This window comes from Rana temporaria, chromosome 2, assembly GCF_905171775.1.
Source record: "Rana temporaria chromosome 2, aRanTem1.1, whole genome shotgun sequence".
In the NCBI taxonomy this organism is placed as follows: Eukaryota; Metazoa; Chordata; class Amphibia; order Anura; family Ranidae; genus Rana; species Rana temporaria.
Genome location: NC_053490.1, coordinates 451,757,889 through 451,779,834, shown reverse-complemented (window position 1 = coordinate 451,779,834; position 21,946 = coordinate 451,757,889). Strand labels below are relative to the sequence as shown.

Genomic DNA, 21,946 nt, shown 5'->3' with positions numbered 1-21,946 from the left:
TTTTGAAAGAGGGCCAGATTTGATGAAGTGAACATGCGTGAGGTGAGGGCCGACCATTTGTCCTGACATTCTGTGAACCATTAAAATTGGGTCTAAGTCAAAGAAGAATTCTCTTGCCTTTATGGCTGTGTGAGTAAAGAAATGAGCTTGGGCGTATTTGGATAAACTATATTTATTGGCATATAACACGCACCTTGGGCCGGATTCACGTACAGCTGCGTAAAATTGTGCGTGCGTATCGTATCTGATTTACGTTACGCCTCCGCAACTTACACCGGCAAGTGCTGTATTCTCAAAGCACTTGCTCCGTAAGTTGCGGCAGCGTAGCGTAAATCGGCCGGCGTAAGCCCGCCTAATTCAAATTTGGATCAGGGGGGCGTGTTTTATGTAAAACTACTGTGACCCGACGTGATTGACGTTTTTGCGGAACGGCGCGTGCGCCGTCCGTGGAATTTCCCAGTGTGCATTGCTCCAAAGTACGCCGCAAGGACGTCATTGGTTTCGACGTGAACGTAAATGACGTCCAGCCCCATTCACGGAAGACTTGCGCAAACGACGTAACTTTTTCAAATTTCGACGCGGGAACGACGGCCATACTTAACATTGTTACGCCGCACTTATGCCTCATATAGCAGGGGCAACTATACGCCGGGAAAAGCCTAACGTAAATGTCGGCCGCACGTACGTTCGGGAATTTGCGTATCTAGCTAATTTTCATACTCTACGCGGAATTCGACGGAAGCGCCACCTAGCGGTCAAAAAAAAAATGCAGTTAAGATCCGACGGCTTAAGAGACTTACGCCTGTCGGATCTAATGGATATCTATGCGTAACTGATTCTAAGAATCAGGCGCATAGATACGACGGGTCGGATTCGGACTTACGGCGGCGTACATGGCGCTGCGCCATCGTAAGTCCTTTCAGAATCTGGCCCCTTCATTTTAAGAGTGAAGTTTCAGGAAAAAAACTTACATTTTTTTTCAAATGTCAATTTTTTATTTTTTTTTCTATTGCATTTCAGTGTGAATATGAGATCTGAGGTCTTTTTGACCCCAGATATCATATTTAAGAGGACCTGTCATGCTTTTTTCTATTACAGGGGATGTTTACATAAAAACAATGTTAAAATAAATAAAATCGAAGAAATAAGAAAACACGAGCTCGCAGAAGCGAACGCATATGTGAGTAGCGCCCACATATGAAAACGGTGTTCAAACCAGTCAAGTGAAGTATTGCTGCAATCGTTGGAGCAAGAGCAATAATTCTAGCCCTAGACCTCCTCTGTAACTCAAAAGATGCAACCTGTAGAATTTTTTTAACTGTTGCCTATGGAGATTTTTAAGGGTAAAAATTTGACACAATTCCACGAGCGGGCACAATTTTGAAGCGTGACATGTTGGGTATCATTTTATTCGGCGTAAAATTAGGCTAACGTTACTGTTGTCTTATTTTTTTAATTAAAAAAAGTGATTTTTTTCAAAAAAAAGTGCGCTTGTAAGACCGCTGCGCAAATACGGTGTGCCAAAAAGTATTGCAGTGACTGCCATTGTATTCTCTAGGGCAGGGATCCTCAAACTACGGCCCTCCAGCTGTGGTGGAACTACACATCCCATAAGGCATTGTATCAAACTGACATTCACAGACATGACTAGGCATTATGGGAATTGTAGTTCCTAAACAACTGGAGGGCCGTAGTTTGAAGACCCATGCTCTAGGGTGTTAGGAAAAAAATGTATATAATGTTTGGGGGTTCTAAGTAATTTTCAAGCAAAAAAAACTGTTCTAAACTTGTAAACACCGAGCCTGAAAAAACATGCTTGGTCCTTAAGTGGTTAAGGAACTGCTATGTTATATAAAATCCTGGAGTTCTTCACCTAGTTCAGGGATATGCAATTAGTGGACCTTCAGCTGTTGCAAAACTACATGTCCCATCATGCCTCTGCCTTTGGGGGTCATGCTTGTGGCTGTCAGTCTTGCAATGCCTCATGGGAATATTAGTTGTGCAACAGCTGGAGGTCTGCTAATTGCATATCTCCCTGATCTAGTTCTTTAGTATCTTGAATAAGTTGTCCATGTTACATGTCCATTGGGGCCTGTTGTTTTGTCCTAGCCTGGCAAACCAGTGACGGTGGCTTTTAATTGCATAGCAACTCTATGGGTTAACTAGTGTAGTGAGTTCACCGCTCCTAATGTGCTCCAAAGAAGGTGCTGGCAGGACTTTTACTGACTTCCTGCCAGCTGGGTGAATGAAGCAGCTGTTTTAGGGTACTTTGCTGTCGCTATTTTTACCGCTATAGCGCCTGAAAAACGCCCTCAGTGTGAAAGGGGTCTTATGGTACTCAGGCACTTCCTTACGCCACAAGGACTTTGGTTGCTGCATAATTCTTCCAGACTTGCCTTACCTGTAATCTGTACCCTATAGGACACAGGTGTCAAACACAAGGCCCGTGCGCCGAATCGGCCCACCAGGCCATTTCATGTGGCCCTCGCACCTCTCCTGCAGCTGCAAGAGAGCTACAGCCCTCCTCTGGTCCTCCTCCAGACCCTTACTTTCTGCTTTCAAGCAATGCATCCAGCTTCTTCCCAGCAGCAGCATAAGGAAAGGGGGGTGCACTGTGATATATAAGGGAGCGTGGGGGACTCAACTTCTGGTGGGGTGGCTCTTGACATCTAATGTAAGGGGAGGGGATGTGCCGGACATCTAATCTTACAGATACGACCGGCCCTTTTGAGGGCAATCATAATGCTGATGCGGCCCACGATAAAATTGAGTTTGACACCCCTGCTATAGGGGATTGCCCTCACCCATATCTATGGCATACCTGGTGACAGGGAGACCAAACTCAGTCAAACATTCCCTGCTGAAGGCCCGCACAACGTTCAGGGCTCATTCACACCATACCTGCATGAAAACGGATGGGAAAACCACACAGATTTCACTTTCACAGACATCGGTTTCACATGCGTTTTTATGTCCGTTTTGTGCCCTATTCAGACCAATGTTGATGCCACATCAGTTTTTTTTTCCTGTGCAGAAAACTGCATTCACATTGCAAATTCCTGCGCAGGAAAAAATCTGCACGTTGTGGTGTTGAACAGAGCAAGTGGTGAACCATTGTTTTTTGTGCCATTGCAGAACGTGTGCAGAAAAACTGACGTCTCTGCACTATGTTGTGAACGAGGCTTCGACCTCAGAGTTCGGATGCTTCCCTTGCACCAGAACAGAAACCATTTTAAACACAAGTCTCTGCATCCGACTAGTCCTATTTTAGATACACAAAAAGCGGCCTGCCTGACAAAGGCAGATTTTTCTGCGACTGTGCCACAATTTCTCAGATGACCAATGGCTTTAATACAGCCTTCTCCCTCCAGGGCTCTAAAATGCTAGATCCCTTCTCCAATGCCATGTCTATCTGTTTTGGATCCCGATATGCCTGGCCTAGAAAAGATGTACATAAAAGGGAATGAAGAGGACCTGGGGGCAGTGTTAGGAGGCTGCAAAAGTTCTCAACCCAAGACTCCTACGCACCTGAAACTGGAGCTTCGTGCATCCCCTGAAACCACCCAGTGAGAAAGCCGACCCATCCAGCAACATGCTCAGCTCCAGTCTCTTGCATATGAAAATTTAATATCTGCCATCTCTGTTGTAGAAAATAAAGCCGTGTAGTTTTATAAACAAACAAACTGGTTCCTATCTTTTTTAGCTGGCTGCTAGTTTTAAAGCTAATTTTGTCAGGCCCTACCGTTGGACCCCCTCCCCTGTAACTTGCGGTTAGATAGGAAAATATTAGTTTCTTGAATTTCTTACCTGTTTTCCACTTGCAGCGCCTAGGCAAGGATAATGTCATGCTCCTTCCAATGAGATCCTGGGGCATGCAGAGCAGCCTTAATTTCACAAGAAGACATTTTTGCAAAGCACTGAAGTATGTTTTGTGAGATTTGATCTGCCCTGCCCTGCATGCTCAATTAATTTTCCCAGTAGGGCAGTGATATTATGCCCAGCAATGTGGAAGGGGGCTAATTATAAATCTTAACTTTTATGCAACGATAACTTTCACACTTGCTAGTACCAGATTTTTTTTTAGGGTTGAAAATATATTTATTGGTAGCATAACAAATAACGATGCAAAGAAAAACAACATCCAGTGTTGCATACTAGTGACAATCGTGAGCAGACATGTATATTGAGTCAGTCTAATGGCTATCGCCCACAGCGTAACGCCTATTGCCTTATAGAAACAATCGTCCTTAGGAGCGAAAAACGACTCCTGTCAGGGAAGTTTCGTTGTTTCTAGTCAGATAGTATACAAAAAATTTCAAGAAAATAAAAAGGGAAGAGAGAAGAGGGGAGCGACCCAAAGGTGGGCGTGAGTAGAGAAAAAGAAGAAGAAGAAAGGAAAGAGAGCAAAAGAAAAATATTCGGGAGAGCGTAAGAGCTGCTGCGAAGATATTTGCAAGAAAGAGTTACTAAAAGGACAGCGAGGGGGGGACACCCGTAAGTACATGTCCAGCCCAACCCAGTGTCAGGTTTGTAAGTTGGGGTGATCATGTCGGGCCAGATTTTTTTTTTAAAGGGAGAGGGGGTCCTGGGATATATGTGGACTTTTCAAGGTCTGCTTTGATCGTTATTAAAGTGTTACCCTAAAAAAATGTAAATGAAAAATAAAAGAATCCTGTTCTTATAAAGCAGGTGTCTCCAAACTGGTGAACCTCCAGCTATTGCAAAACTACAATTCTCATCATTCTGCCTGTGGGAGTCATGCTTGTAACTGTCAGCCTTACAATGCCTCATGGACCTGTAGTGTCACAACAGCTGGGGAGCTGCCAGTTTGAGACCCCCTGCTTTAAAGCACATTGCTTGTGCTGTCTGATTTAGCCCCCGGTATCACCTGAAATACCAGACTGATCCTGCCTGGCTATGCCATCCCCCTGTAAACTGACCACATATCATGGCTGCTGAGCTCCAACATCGTGGTCAATTTATGTGCCTCATCAGCAGCTCTCCTCTGTCCTCTCTTCCCTGCCCGTCCGCTACTGTGTGTGTGTGTGTGTGTGTGTGTGTGTGTGCCGCCCCTCTCCCCCTGCCGCTATTGGTAGTAATTTGAAAATTTAAAAAATGTACTGCCAGCTCCTCTCTTGTATCCAGCTATAACACGGTTTATGTGTTTGCAAAAAAGGTATTTAGATGCATAGTTTTCCACAAATATCTTTAGCCCAGTCACATGACTCCCGGTCACTCTGCCCCTTCTAAGCGGTACAGCGGGAGGGGTTGAGTGACCAGCACAGCGGTCATGTGACCTCCCGGCTGACGTCAGCGAGTGATCTCGGCCTCTCCTGTTGTAGCCTTGGGTTGGAGTAGGAGGGCGGCTGGGAGTCACGTGACTGGCCTGAAGTTATCTGCAATTTTGACGCTTAGTTTTCCACAAACGCATACACCGCGTGTTATAGCTGGATACAAGAGAGGGGCTGGCAGCATAATGCAATGTAAGATGAAAAACGCTTTAACTGCTTATATGCGAAGCAAGACTAAAAGCCTGCATCTTAAAACTGCAATCACAATTATTATTTTTTTTTACAATCTTACATCATTGTATGATTTTTTATGTCTCTGCAGGTATATAATGTGAATTATGGGAATGTGGATGAGTTAGAATTTCCAGTACATGTTGATATTGACATGGTATCCGTAATGGAGGTTTTTCTGACACAGTTACGGTAGGTATTCTTTAAGTCTTTGCATTCATTTTAGTTTATCGGTTATGTAGGTCACATCAAGATGCCTTTAATGTACTCTATATTGCATGTTCATCAGGTCCATTTGGTTTCAAGAAAACTTGTACTGATAAAATACATGGGCTGCCATTGTTGAACTTCAAAATGTTTGGTCCTTTTTTTTTTTTTTTAAACCGAGTGTGTAGATACTTGTTCTTCTCCAATCTAAGCACTGCAAGTGTGATCGTTATAACTGATCCAGTTGTGGCAAGATAGCTATAACTTATGGCCTCAGTAGCTTGGCAGACAATGACTCGATCCAAATGACATCTTGCAGATCATAGAAAGATTTTATACAGAAGTTGTGCAGATCTTCTCAGATGAAAATCAGATCAGGTCAAAAATCATAGTATGTCTAGCTCCAGCAATTACATGTGCTCAAAATAGAAACTAAAGACGCACTTATGGTTTCGCTAGCTGCATGCTTGTTTTGAGTCAAGGATTTGGAAAGTACTGATGTTAGACAGCCAAGCAGGTAACATTTTTAGAAGGAATTTAGAAATGGCAGTCATTCAGTGAATTCTGTTTTGACCCAGTGTCCTTTTTTATCAATTACTGGTCTTAAGGTGGTGTTGACCGCTTTGCAAAACTTTTTTTTTTTTATCTGTATATGACCTTTTTTGTTTTTTTAAATTTCTAGGCTTCTTTTAGGTATATCAAAAGTATTTGTGCCTGCCAGCTATCAGCTGGAAAATCCAGGCAATGAAGGGCTGACTGACTGGGAATTGGATAAGCTTCTCTGGACAAGGGCTGTGGAAAACATTGCTACAGTCACTACCACATTGACCTCCTTGGCTCAGCTTTTGGATCAGATTGGTAACATTGTCATCAATGACAATGTGGCATCTGAGGTGAGTCCTGTAAAATTGTATATATATATTTTTTTTTTGCAATTCGTAATGTAACAAAATACTGCCTTGAAAGATTTTTTTTTTTTTTTTTTTATTATAAAATGTTTTATTTTCTTGTTTTTATTTTTCATTCTATTCCTATTGTTTAAACCCAACTTAAAGTGGGAATAAACTCCCATGCATGACATTTACCTAAACGTACTGTAAATATCTCCTAAACGTGAACTGTTTAGGAGATATTTACTGTACATGCAGCCGGGTGACATCACCTCCGCATGCGCTCTGAAGGAACGGCATACCTGTGCCGTAAACTGCGGCTCCCTCGCACTTGCACTGGAGTGATGTCATTGCGGCTCCGGCCACTCGCAGCTGGAGGACGTGAACCCAGAAGGAAGACCAGGATGAGGTAGAAGCGCCTTCAGTAGTGATGGCACGCTGCTGGAGGGCTTCGTTCTAAGGTATGTTTCACATAATGTGCTAGTGTGCAATGCATACTAGCACATAACTTTGCCTTGTAGGTTTTGAAAAAAAACAATGGTTTACGATCAATTTAAGTGTAAGTGGCATATATTGTACGGTGAAGTATTGTGTATCTTGGTAAAGCAGATAAAATCTACATTGCTGTACTGCTTTCTGGTGTACCACTGAGCTGTGTTGAATATGGAGGTGTGCTGCTGCTGCCCTGGGCATAGCATGCCAACTCGATGCTAATTCATAGACACATCCAGTTTGTTTGCTCTTGGTGTTAAATCTTGGTGCCTATGTAGAAACACAGCAGCAACAGCATTCAGTACAATTAACATCAGTAAAATGCAGTAGGCAAATGTAACTGATGCCTAAAGAGGCTTAGGCTGGCCATATATGGTTTGAATCTTGGCCGGTTCAGCAGTAACCAAGTTGAACAATCAACTTGGGTACAACCAGCCTGCCGGATTCTCTTGTGATTATTGCTAGTGGCTGCTATAACCGCTAGCAATTATCACTGTCTTCTCTCTGCAAGGACGGTTTCCCCCACCCAGTCGGGAGCAGACAATGGCTTGGCAGGAGGGATTCCCGGTCAGCACAGTCTGTGTTGATGGGGAGAGGCGTGAAAATTCTGCAATGTTTATTGGCTGCCTTGTGTATGAAATGAGCTTGCCTATAGATATGCCCTTTTAAAGTGGAGCTCCACCCAAAAGGGTGTTGTTTTTTCGATCGCCCCCTCCGCTGCCACATTTGGCACCTTTAGGGGGAGGGGACAGCGGATACCTGTCAAAGCCAGGTACCTGCTCCCACTTCCTGGTAAGATCTTGGCAATCTATGTAATTTCCGGCCCATCCTCCCCCTGCTGCCTTCTGGGAGATGCTTAGGTCCCAGAGGACAGCCGGACCATTCAGGAAGCGCAGCGTGACTCGCGCATGCCCAGTAGGAAACAGGCTGTGAAGCCTCAAGGCTTCACTTCCTGTTTCCCTTGGTGAAGATGCCTGCACCCGGAGCCGACCTGTCCATGCTTTAACTCCTCTTTAATGGGGATTTTCCTCTACTTGTGGAAGCTCTGCAAGTTATTCTCCTATTAAATACAGTAAAGGCCTAAATGCTGTTGTGTTTTTTTTTTTTTTTTTTTTTTTTTTTTTACTTTCTGACTTTCTCCTTCACAGGTTTACCATGCGGTGTCCTCTGTTCAAATTGCACTGTCTGAACTGGAAGCTGGCAGGCTGGAGAATGCTTTTAAAGCAAGCAAAGAAGCCATTACTTCTTCAGAGAAGGCTTTTTTTGACCCTTCCCTGCTTCACCTCTTGTACTTCCCAGATGATCAGAAATTTGCTATTTATATTCCTCTGTTCTTGCCCATGACTGTTCCCATCTTGCTGTCTCTGCTAAAGATAATTAAGGAATACAGGTCAAGCAAGAAGGAAGCCGCCAAAACGGACTAAAGGAAGCCTTCATAGGTCTTCACTGGATTTCTCTGGAGAGGAGAGCAATGTTTACTGTGTTTATTTATTTTCTGAATGTACTGATCTAAAAAACTTACTGGACAATAGAGGTTTATGGGAAGATGCAGCCTGCAACCTCCATTATAATTTTTTTTTTCAAATTTGCAGCTGCATGTATTAAGTATTTGATATCTTGTTTATAAAAGGTTTACAGGTATTTTGTCGACAAGCATGATCATTCCCCATGTATTCTTCAATTATCCAGAATGTTGCTTTTGTGTTTTTATATTGTGTGTTTACACATACTCGACTCCTTTTTTTTTTTTTTTTAATCCTTTTAAAAGTGCAGCGCAGACGCAGTATAATAAAAAGAAAAGCACTACTGACGTGTGTTAATGTGCAAATCCAACGTCAATGCAATATGCCCTAACTGCTTGGAGTGAATCTACTGTATTTGAACTTGTGTGGCATCAAATGACATGCATAAACGTAGCTTAAATCTTACTAAAAATGCCACAATGTAAAGTATGTATATAAATGTGAATAAAATATATTTATTTACTGAAGTCCAATCCACAGTTTAGTTGATCTACTCCAAAGGTGCTCAATGTCCAAAAACAATCTTCAGTGTTAATAGATTATTGTGTACACTCGTGGAATGCAACACCAATTGGTGGATTCCATTGGGTGTACACGATAATTTATCTTTAACCATTCTCATTTCCAATGTTTTTATTCAAGATTTTTTTAGAAAGATAATACAAAATCAGCATTTGGTATTGCAAAAAAAAAAGGGGGGGGATTCTTGTACGCAGACAAGACATTGAAGGTCAGTAACACTACTGCTTAAACTCCATACCCTCAATCCTACAAACTGCGTCAGTCACCAAATTGAGTCAAAACGATATTGAACTCCTAACCCATTGACTGAACTTTCGCTTGGGCTTGCGGGCCGCACACAGTACAAGAATCTACACATTATAGATGCAATCGTAAAAAGGAAGGAGAGAGGAATAGGGATAGTAAGAGAATGAAAGAAGATTAGAAGAGGGGTAGAGTGGTGCACGGTCTCGGAGGAAGGTCCTCCAGTACTGAGACATCTTGTTATAAGGTCGTGAGGTAATTAATCCAGGGGTCCCAGATTGTATTCAACTGAGTGACCTTGTCATCTAGAATCGCCGATAGGCGCTCATTCACCATTATCCAATATAGTTTAGATTTCAGTAGGGAAAAAGGGATCGTAGGGGATCTCCAAGATTTGGCTATAGATATTCTCGCCGGAACAAATACAAGTGTTTTATAAAGCTTTGATATTGAAATCCCCTCCACTGGGCGCCCCAACAGTGCATGCAGAGGTGATTTGATAAGGTTCACTTGGGTCAAAGAGTAAATTTTAATTATACGTGCGTATCCAGAACCGTCTCACTTTCAGGCACGTCCACCAGGTATGGTACATGGTGCCATCCAAGCTGCACCCTCTGAAGCACTGCGGGGATGCCCCCGGGACAAAGGCTGCCACCCGCACCATGTTCCACCTCATCAAAACTTTATAATTTGCTTCTATCAAAGAGGTATTAATAAAAGATTTAGATGCATTTTGTATAACTGTATTCCAATCCTCCATTTCTAAGGTAGCGGCCATATCTTGCTCCCATTTATCCATATAGGGCAACTTCTGAGAAGCCGAGGATAAAATACTATAAATCTGCGATATTTGGCCGGTGTGTTTGTCGAAGGTCCTACAGAGGTTTTCCATTGAGGTAAATGAAGTGAGGTCGGAAGTGCGATTCAGAAAAATTCCGAATTCGGAAGGTGGTATTTATCCTAATCTTTAACCATTTTCCCTGAAGATTGTTTGTTTTTGGACACTAAGCAACTTTGGAGCCTATCAACTAAACTGTGGATTGGATTTTTGGACAGGTTATATTTATAGAAGCACTTTTACATTGTGGTATTTTTAGTTAGTATGATATTTGGTGCATGTCATTGGTTTGCACAAGTTCATATAATTTCACTTTAAACCAGGTTTCTCAAACTGGCGGCCCTCCAGCTTTTTGCAAAACTACAGGTCCCATCATGCCTCTGCCTGTGGGAGTCATGCTTGTAATTGTTAGCTTTGCAATGCCTCATGGGACTTGTAGTTTTGCTTCAGCTGGAGAGTCTGCAGTTTGAGACCCCTGCAAAACCATTAGGACATATTACATTGAAGTTGGATTTACACGTAAATCCATGTCTAGTTTGATTTATATTGTGATTGAGCTGCACTTTTTCAAGGAATAATATTACCATTGGTGTGGGATCGCATGTCGGTGCTGGCTGCAATACTTTTTTTTTTCCTCGTGTGTGTGTTTTAATCATTTGCACTATCACTATATATATATATATATATATATATATATATATATATATATATATATATATATATATATATATATATATATATATATATATATATATATATATATATATATATATATATATATATATATATATATATATATATATATATATATATATATATATATATATATAAAAAAAATTTATTGCTCAATTCGATAGAATTCAAAACTAGGTTCTCAGGGAAAATGGATGTATATGTTGGGCCCAGTTCCTGGGTCTAATTGTAAATATAAGTTGCAAAAAAGAATGCTGGCTTCTATTTGATAAAAAAATATATATAATAAATCTGAAAGAAAGCGGCTTCTTTAAATCTATTACATGCAACCTGTAAAGTTGGTCAGTGAGCTGCTTATGTCAATATGATTATGACTGATTGCCACTAGTCCAATGTCGGAATACACTCAGTGGTTGTGGTGCTCTTTTGTAAATTAAAGTCCAATGATGTCAGTTTTAGCACGCTTTTCTCTTTTGTGACCGTTCTTCCTAAGCATTGATGTTGGTCATCCTCAGAATGTTCTGATCTAAAGTTGATCTTTATAATCTAAAGTGAGGTAAGGCTTTCCCTCTAACCACCACCAAAACAAACTGTTTCCACAAAGTGCTAGCACTAGTCAACGTTGTATATAATAATTTCACATTTATTATATTTGTGTGTTTAGCGTAGTATGGAATCAGTATGGTTTTCTTTACACATTTGAGGCTTTGAGCTTTACTACCTGCTGTGTGTGTGTGTGTGTGTGTGTGTGTAAGTGTGTAAATATAAATAAATATAAATATATATATATATATATATATATATAATCACTCACACACACACACAGTGCAAAAAAACAACATGAAATGAATAAAAAATAATTTTTTATTAATTTCATGTTATGTTTTTTTGCACTGTGTGTGTGTCTATCTCTTCAGGGTGTGCAAGCGGGAGGGGTTTATAGATCCCTTCACATTTTTCTTCAGGGCTTTCCCTCTGAAGGCACAGTGTCTCAGCGTTGGACCTCCAGTTGAGTGGGGACATGTTTGAGAGAGATAATTAACTAATGAAGCTGGAGGTATTGCAGCCAGCACCCTGAGGAGGGTTAAGGCTCCATTTACACTTGTGCGACTTTGTCATGCAACTTTGGACATCATAGTAATGACAAATCATTCCCCATGTTTTCCAATGATTACCATTCATATATGTGCGACTCAAAGTTGCAGCAACTTCAAAGTAGTTCATGCATTCCATGGCTGGATTCACACCTATGCATTTTTGGTGCTTTTTGCAGATTTGCACTACAGAACATTTAACATTGTTTCCTATGGAACACGTTTTATAGTATAACTATGCAAAAAGCACTAAAAATTCATAGGTATGAATCGGGCCTTAATGTTAACACTCAAATTGCATGAAAGTCGTACCTGAATGTTCTACAATGCAATCCATTATCACTGGTCAAAGTCATATCCAAGTTTCACCCATCCAAAGTCGCATTAATGTTGCACTCCAAAGTCGGCGTAACTTTGGAGTCGTACAAGTGTGAATGGAGCCTCTGTTAAGAGTTAGTGGTAGTAACTGACCATTATGTAGTACGCTAGTAACCAGGGATAAGGTATTTGTGCCTTGGTTAGAAAGTAAGGGCAATTTTGTGACTAGTGGGAATATTGGATTCCTCAGTATGAGATCAGAGGCTCAACATACGAGGAGGGTGACGGTTGCTTAATAACAAAGTCCCACACAGTCTGCGAGGAAGGGATGCAGAGTATGGTCATTGAAGAGTAGCACCCAAGGGACAGGTTCAGTGTGAGAGAAGACCAGGATTCATTAACAGAGACCCAACTTATGTTTGCAATGGAATGTTCAGTCCAAAACATGACTTATGAGAAATTTTTACTGATAAGTTCTTTTAAAGGTGGGTTGGGGAACCTGCCCAGCATAACCTAATAAAGCTGTTTTCAGCTTGGCAAAAAAAAAAACATTAGGGAGAAAAATTGATGAGGTAAAACATTAGGTAAGACATCCATCTTGAAAAGAGTGATGCAGCTGAACCGGGAATGTAGTTTGGGTGAAAAAGTCTTGAGCCTGGCAAGGGTATCTTCCAGGGCTGGCAAATAGTCAATATCGTAAAAATCATTTTTATTGTTCCAGGTATTTGTACAGTCTTTAATTTGTAAAGCAAGGAAAACCACGCTGAATGCCCAGCTTTAAAGGGGTTGTAAAGGATTTTTTTCCCCTAAATTGCTTCCTTTACCTTAGTGCAGTCCTCCTTCACTTGCCTCATCCTTCGGTTTTGCTTTTAAATGTCCTTTTCTCTTTCGTTCATGGACGGACACAGCCTTAATCTTGACATAGTAGGTATTAGCCTTCCTTTAGGAGTGACTATGCAGAAACTTATAGAAAAGGTTAAAATTATCCTACACACCCTACATCCCCGCTGGGTATAACCCCCCCCCCCCTCTCTGCATTTCACAGGTCAGTTTTTTTCTGCTTAGTTAAGGAGAAGACATGGCTCCATTCAGGCCCATAGGCTTGGAGGCTTTTAGTTCAAATTTATTTTTGGATTCTTTTATTTAAGTTTTTAATCGTTCCTGTGATCTTCGATCAACTGCCGACTGGGTGACAGGCTGGATCCCAGATTCTTGTAGTCCCCCCAGTTTCGGCCATCGAGCGTGTGCCGACCATAGCTACGCACTGGGTCGTCCACGACAGGCCCGTCGCTCTACGGGTGGCCGTGAGCTATACGCTCCAGGGCTTGCATAAGGACTGGTCTGCAGGGCCGAGTCGAGGTACTCTGGCCGACAGTCACCTCGTTACCATGCGGTAGATGGCACTGTCCAGGATGCTTCCAGCATAAACCCACAGGAAGGGTAAGTAGTTACTACCTTGCTTCAGCAAGACCCTGGAGAGGGAAGTAAAGGGCTTTATATTCCCTTCTCCCCTCCCCCCTAGGCTCCTTGAGCTAGCTGCTGGGGTGGGGGTTCCCCTGGGGACCTTCACCGGGGGGAACCAACTACGTTCACTAAAATAGTGTATAAGTGCCAAAAGAGATTGCTTACTTGTGTCCTGCTCCATACTGTTGGTGGCCATGTTTGGTGTCCATGCTGCCTTTCTTTACTTGCACAATGTATAGAGCTGCATAAGAGATTCTGCTTACTGTGTGTCCTGCGCCATGCTGTCGGCGACCATTTTCCCTGTGATCCATGCTGAATTGTTTGTATACACCAGTGATGGGGAACCTTGGCACCCCAGATGTTTTAAAACTACATTTCCGATGATGCTCAACTACACTGCAGAGTGCATGAGCATCATGGGAAATGTAGTTCCAAAACATCTGGGGTGCCAAGGTTCGCCATCACTGGTATACACTGACCGCCATTTTCTTGTAGCCGCACTGTATTTGGCCTCTATTGACATTCAGCGGCCATACTTTTGGTGTTCTGCAGGTTTACTTTCTACACTGGCAGCCATTTTTTTGTAGCAAACAAGAGCTGATTAAAACAGCAGCCTTATTAAATAGCAGCCATTACGCAGCCAAGAAGCAGCTCGGCTAAGAACGGCACCGTACTACTGGTTCCTGGGTGGTGAGTCCTCTGGGGGGGGAGCCCCTCATCTCTGCTACAGCTAGGAGGGTGGGTTGTTGCACCTTGCTTGGAAATCCCTGTGTCAGGCCTGTGGGCAGCATCCCCTGAGACACCTGAGCTGGCAATTGATGCCCCTGCACCCGATGTATCGGTGGGCGCTATGTCGGCAATCCTAGATGCCTTTGTTGCCATGGTGGAAGCAGCGTGTGGGAGAACGGGGGCTAGAAATCACCCCCTCCCCCGCCATCTTCTGGGGACAACTCGGATGCGGCGCCAGGTCCAGCTACGGCTCAAAACCCTGACTCTGAGGTATCTGACGATGCGGCCCAAGATCGGCCAGACAGTGAGGATGATTCTGGACCCAGGTCAGCACGCGAGTTGGCTCTGGTGAGTGACCTTATCACTGCAGTGCGAGATACCCTAAAGATAGAGGGGTCTGTAGAAGCAACAGAAGCGCCGGTCCCCTTTGGGTTCCGTAAGCCGACTGGCACTGCTAAGGTGTTCCCTTGTGTGTCTTACCTAGACAAACTTTTATGCAAGGAGTGGGACAAACCACAAAAGACCTTTTCAGTACCTAAAAACCTGGCGGTACGTTACCGACTGGAGCAGAGTTTCTTGAAGAAATAGACCTCGCCCCCCATAGTGAACCCTCCTGTGTCCAGACTAAACAAGCTAACCACCATACCAGTGGAGGGGGCTCCTGCCTTCAAGGACCCGGCGGACAAGAAGGCTGAGGTGATATCCCGTAACCTTTACACTGTAGTAGGTTCGGCTGTACGCCCAACCATAGTTGGGGCCCTGGTGTCACTCACAGAATGGGCAAAGATGCTGCTCAATGGGTTACAAACACATCAGGCTTCCTCGCACAAGGTAGCTCTAGCGGACCAACTAGTACAAGGCCTAAAATTCGTTTGTGAATCAGCCTTGGACACTATTCCTCTGCTGGCCTCAGGGCCCTCAATTGCTTTGTGAAGGTACAAGGATTCCGGATGGAATCGATTCGCTCTGTCGTCGATGCCCTCCAGCCGGGGGACTTCCTGGCATCCCTGGACATCAGGGACGCCTACTTGCATGTCCCCATATGCACAAGACATCAGAGACACCTGCACTTTGCGGTCGGGGAAGACCACTATTAATTTGTGGCTCTCCCTTTTGGCCTGGCATCGGCACCAAGGGTGTTCATCTAGGTGCTTGCCCCTATTCTCGCCCTACTAAGACAACGTGGCATCGCTATCGTGGGCTACTTGGACGACCTTCTTCTGAGGGCCGCTTCAGCCTCAGAATTAGAGATGAGCGTGTCTATAACCTGTCAGACCCTCAGACACTTTGGGTGGCTACTGAACATTCAGAAGTCAGTAATGGTACTGACTCAACGCCTAGTATATCTGGGATTGATCCTGGACTCCTCAGAGGCAAAGGTCTTTTTCCCTGTGGAAAAGTTGCAGACCTTCCGGGCTGCAGTGCGGCAGTTGACATCCCAGAAATGGTCATCACTCCGCTTTTGCATGCGAGTCCTGGGCCTCATGGTAGCCTCCTTCGAAAGCGGTACCATATGCACAATCTTACACACGAGTGCTACAGAAGGAAATTCTGTCCAGATGGGACAAGTGCCCATCATCCCTGGATTATCAGATCGGGGTGAGCCACCTGGTCAGGGCCTCCCTAGTTTGGTGGCTGACCTCACCGGCACTTCTGTCTGGGAAGTCGTTCCTTCCTTCACAACGGATGCCAGCCATACCGGTTGGGGGGGAGTCTGGGGGGTTCAGTCGACCCAGGGTCACTGGTCTCCGGAGGATTCCCACTTGTCGATCAATGTCCTGGAACTTCGGGCGATCAGGCTGTGCCTCTCCACATGGTCTCAGAGGCTACAAGGGCGTCCAGTCAGGATCCAGTCGGACAACGACACGGAGGTGGCATATGTCTTCCATCAAGGAGGAACAAGAAGCTCGGCTGCAGCGTCAGAAGTCGCTCACATTCTAAGGTGGGCAGAAAGGAGCATACCGGCACTGTGGGCCATATACATTCTGGAAAACTGGCAGGCGCACTACCTGATTTGCCAGATGCTGGACCAAGGAGAATGGTCTCTGCACCCGGAGGTGTTTCCGCTCCTTTGCCAAAGATGGGGCATGGCAGACGTACATCTCCCGGCGTCTCGACTCAATCGGAAGGTATTGAGGTTTGTGGCCAGGTCAAAGGACCCATGGGCAGACACCACAGATGCGTTAGTGGTGCCGTGGAGTCAGTACCGGCTAATCTATGTCTTCCCTCCTCTAAAGCTCCTGCCTCTTCTGCTTCGCAGAGTGGAGGCAGAGGGGATTCCTATGATCCTAATTGCTCTGGATTGGCGTCCTTGGTACTCCGATCTAGTGCGGCTAGTAGCAGACGTCCCTTGGCGTCTACCGCTGAGAGAGGATCTGCTGTCACAAGGTCATTTTTAGGAGGGGGTGATCCTTTTTTCCAAATCAGTGATTCTGTTTTTTGATCTTTTTTTTTATTTATTTTTCTTCTGACATGTTGGTGTTCTATCTTTCTATTGGATGTTATAAGAGTAAATACAGTTGGATACAACATAAAGCTGTGTCTGTCTTCATTTCAGGCTGCAAAGCAACAAAATTTGATTATTTTGAAGGAGGGTGATTATTTTCTATACCAACCTTTATGCACTATATTGTCAAAGGTATTGGGACACCTGCCTTTCCACACACATGAACTTTGAAGGAGAAGTCCAGCCTGAGCTTGTTTGGCTGGCCTTCTCCTAAGGGTCACATGAGTGCAATTAATTTTGCACTCCTGTGACCGGTTTTCAGCAGAGAGCGGTCTGAAGTCCGCTCTCTGCTGACATCAGTGGAATCAGTCCAGGCACCGTGTCATCCCGACAATGTCTGGATCCACCAGGTGCCTGGACTGATGCCTGTCTCAGCCTCGTTGAGAGACTGAGCAGGCCGATCCCTGCCCCTCCACAGCTCAGCGCTCCAGTGAGCGTGGAGGAGCAGCTCTCCTCTCTGGGATCTGTAAGAAGCGAGCCATTGGCTATGTTTGATGGCTCGGTTCTCAGTGTAGAGATGCCGGGGGACAGATGCAGCATCGGTCCCATACTGCATCCACCTAGGTAAGTATAAAAGGGAAACCCACACTTCTCTTTTAATGGCATCCCAGTCTTGGTCCGTAGGGTTCAGTATTGAGTTGGCCCACCCTTTGCACTTATAACAGCTTCAACTCTTATGGGAAGGCTGTTCACAAGGTTCAGGAGTGTGTCTATGGGAATGTTTGACCATTCTTCCAGAAGCACTTTTGTGAGGTCAGGCATTGATGTTGTAGAGAAGTCCTGGCTCGCAGTCTCCGCTCTAATTCATCCCAAAGCTGTTCTATCTGGTTGATGGTCAAGAAACTGTACAGGCCAGTCAATTTCCTCCACCCAAAACACGCTCCTCCATGTTTCAGAGGTTGGGCTTGGCCCCTTAATTCCAGTGAAGGGAACTCTTAAGGTGTCAGCATGCCAAGATAATTTGGACAATTTCATGCTCCCAACTTTGTGGGTACAGTTTGGGGTTGGCCTTTCCTGTTACAACATGACTGCACACCAGTGCACAAAACAAGGTCCAAATGACATGGTTGAGCGAGATTGAGGTGGAGGAACTTGAAGAGTTGAAGTTGTTATAGCTGCAAAGGGTGGTCCAACTCAATGGTGAACCCTACTCACTAAAACAAGACTGGGGTGCCTTTAAAGTTCATGTGTGTAAAGGCAGGTTTCCCAATATTTTTGACAATGCAGTGTAGGTTTAGATAAAAGACTTCCGCTGATGTATATAGTTATGTTTGTGATATATTTTATTCTTGCATTATACAAAAAATAAAATAAAAGCATAATTAAAAGTATCCGTAAGCAGACTTCTGATGTTTTCTCTACTGTTTTATAATGTGCAATTTGTGCGTGTGCAAAAATTCTTTAGTTTAACCACTTCAATACCCGCCCATTGTCATTTGACGTCCACAGATGCTATCTCCCATCCTGGGTGGACGTCAAATGACGTCCTGGGCTTTGCGGGTGGATATCTGAATGATGCCTGCAGCTAGAGGCATCATCCAGATATCCTTTTGTTCTGCTGGCGATTCTGCACAACATAAGAACGATCATAGCGGCGGTTCCGCCGCTTGATTGTTCTTACAGGCGGCGGGAGGGGAGATCCCCCCCTCCCGTCGCCATCCGGTGCTTCTCCGGGCTCTCCCGTGCCAGCGGGGGCCCGGAGAAAGAATCGTCCGGCGCTCGCAGGAAGCATAGAGATGACTGGTGACCAGATGGTCACCAGTCATCTCTATGACCGTCGGAGGACCCGGGCGCAATGTGATGACGTCACGCCCGGGTCCCCGTAAGTAAACAAAGCCGAGATTGCTGCTAGTAAGCAACAGTATTCATGAGATCGGTGAATTTTTTTTCACCGATCTCATGGTTTCCAGCCTGGAGGAGAGATGCAGGGTCTTATTGACCCCGCATCTCTCCATAAAGAGGACCTGTCGCACACATTTCCTATTACAAGGGATGTTTTCATTCCTTGTAATAGGAATAAAAGTAACAAATAAAAAAAAATTAGAAAAGAAGTGTAAAAAAAGAAAAAAATAAGTAAAAAAATAAATAAAAGAAGAAAAAAAAAATTAAAACGCCCCTGTCCTCGGTAGCTCGCGCGCAGTAGCGAACGCACACGTAAGTCCCGCCGACATATGTGAACGCCGTTTAAACCACATATGTGAGGTATCGCCGCGTGCGTTGGAGTGCCAGCAACAAATCTAGAACTAGATCTCCTCTGTAAATCTAAACTGGTAACCTGTAAAAAAATAAAAATTAAAGCGTTGCCTATGGAGATTTTTAAGTACCGAAGTTTGGCGCCATTCCATGAGTATGCGCAATTTTAAAGCCTGACATGTTAGGTATCTATTTACTCGGTGTGACATAATCTTTCACATTATACAAAAAAATTGGGCTAACTTTACTGTTTTGTTATTTTTTTAATTCATGAAACAATTTTTTTTCCAAAAAAAGGGTGTTTGAAAAATTATTGCGTGAATACCGTGCAAGATAAAACATTGCAATGACCGTCGTTTTATTCCCTAGGGTGTCTGCTAAAAAAACATATATAATGTTTGGGGGTTCTGCGTAATTTTCTAGCAAAAGAATGATAATTTTTACATGTAGGAGAGAAGTGCCAGAATAAGCCCGGTAATGAGGTATGTATAAAAGCCCGGTATTGAAGTGGTTAATAACCGTAACATATCAATTATGCAGCAGAAAATTGCATTCACTTCTCTATACCCTATATTTATCAATTAACCATGTACAATAATACAAATAAATGTATTTCTGTACCTCAACATCAATCCAGTGTAATCACTCTTCTTCCTCTGCAGTAAGTATTTCACATAGTTTTAATTTTTTCTTCTTTATGAAGACCTTTTTTCAGCCAACACATGTAAATGCCTCCACCATCAACTGAAACCACGCTTACTCTCGCCTCTGCGTTTCTTATTAAAGACAGGCAAAAGCACCTTTAAAACATAGATTTTCAAGGTTGGATACACCTCTCCACTGATCTTAAATGTTCCACCAGTGTCATGGTTATGCAATAAAGTCTGGCAGCTTACCTGTCTCATGTGTCCATTAGAGGCCTGACCCTCTTTCTGGCTGTCTTTTATCAACCTCCTCCCTGTATGGCCATCCCAGGAAATCTATATTAACTGTTGCACTACAGGTCTGCAGTGCTGTTCAACCTTTGTTTGTAGCTTGTTCCTGTCTGCAGTGTGTTACGTTTACCTTCCTGTGTACCGAACTTGGCTCGTCTCTGACTTCTCCTGTTTGCCTGTTTCCCTGACCCTTGGCCTGTTCCTTGTTTACCCTTGTCTGCCAGTTGCCCCGACCTCGGCCTACCCATCACTATCGCTTGTCCTGGTTGCTGCTTCCCCTCTCTCCCTGCGGAGCGTGACCTTGGGGACTCCAGGGGTCGCGACCTGAATCCAGCTGCGGCGAAGGCCATCCTCACCACCAGAGGCTCTGGTGAACACAAAGCTGGGTCTTAGACTCCGCGCCCTGGGGAATCTTGGGCTCACGCTTCCTCTCTGATCGCAGCAATCGGCCATAGGGTTCACTACCCTGTGGTGCATCCCTGACCCCAACGGGGTGCACTTGTCGCCTGGCCACAGGTAACCTGACCAACAGGACATGATCAGATGATTTATGCTCCTTGCAAAGACCCCTCTGTTCTCACATAGCTACCATATACCAAGAAAGCAAAATGATTGCACATAGTGTAAAAAAATAAACACCACAAATTATAATCAATATAATAAAATAATACACCCACCTGGTATTGGTGCATATTGGCATTATATACATCAGCCTGACTACAGAGGTATGATCTCTCTCTTTCCTGTCAATGCACTGCAGTCAACCCGTATCACGGTCCTGGTCAATGTTTTACTGACCGATCTGCCGCTCTAGACCGACAAGGATATCGCCTCCTTTGTGAGTTATGAAGTTCAACTGGCGCGTTTCGCCACTGAAAATTTTGTTGGGGATGAGTGTGGTTTGAGTTGATAAGAGAGGTGTTCACATGTATTGGGTGAAAAAAGTTATTTACAAGGAAGAAAAAAAAAAAACACTATGTGAAATACTTACGGTGGTGAAATATATGTGATTCGCAGATGTATTACACCGGTTGGATTGATGTAGCACAATTTTTTTTTCTTTATTTATACATGGCTTGTTGATAAATTTAGGGTATAGAGAAGTGGATGCAATCTAGCACTGCATACTTTATATATTCTTGTTACTTTCACAGGGCAGTTTAATTTACGTAGCAGCAGGTTGAAGGGATTATGGTTGTTGAAACAGTGTGGAGTAGGGGTTGTGGCAGGGGAGGTACACCCATTGGCTTTTTAGAATGTTTCTCTAAAGATCAGCAATGTATTTTTGTTTTGTTTTTTTCCCCCACAGTACAGTGTCACCAGAGCAGCTGGCCTGTGTCCCTGATTACTAGTACAGTGTACTAGGGTGGCTAGTGATCAGACTGGTTTCTCTGGTAACGTTGGCTCATCATCTAACCTTTTCCTCCGGGGACATAAGTACTACATCCTTGGTAGCACAGCCCTGTAAACTGCCTCTTAGTTGCTAAAACAGCTGGGAGTCCATTTGATGGTGTTTGCTTACTACTGGAAGGGATTTGACTGATCACCTACACATGCTGCAATGTATCGCCTGCTCTTCCACTTGTCAGCCCCCTACATGATACCAATAAAGTTATGTGAAAAAATGTAAGTTACACAGAGGCTGGGTTCATACTGTCATAGGATGCAGCTCACAGCAGGGGGTCCGGTGCATACCTGAATTCGAACCTAAAACGTAACCAAAGACGCACAGGACTCCTGTGCAATCCGCTCCGCGGTCGCAACCGAGATGTATGAA

The 21,946-nt window shown here is 43.9% G+C and overlaps 1 protein-coding gene across 1 annotated transcript in view; it reads left to right on the top strand.

Moving 5' to 3' along the window:
* Nucleotides 1-9,346, top strand: part of PIGS (phosphatidylinositol glycan anchor biosynthesis class S) — a 32,545-nt gene extending 23,199 nt beyond the window's left edge. Inside the window, exons 10-12 of the mRNA XM_040338508.1 lie at nucleotides 5,614-5,714; nucleotides 6,412-6,622; nucleotides 8,260-9,346. Of these exons, the coding sequence (XP_040194442.1) occupies nucleotides 5,614-5,714; nucleotides 6,412-6,622; nucleotides 8,260-8,535 (588 nt within the window). The 3' untranslated portion in view covers nucleotides 8,536-9,346. The remainder of the gene's footprint in view (nucleotides 1-5,613; nucleotides 5,715-6,411; nucleotides 6,623-8,259) is intronic.
* The last annotated feature ends 12,600 nt before the right edge of the window (nucleotides 9,347-21,946 follow it).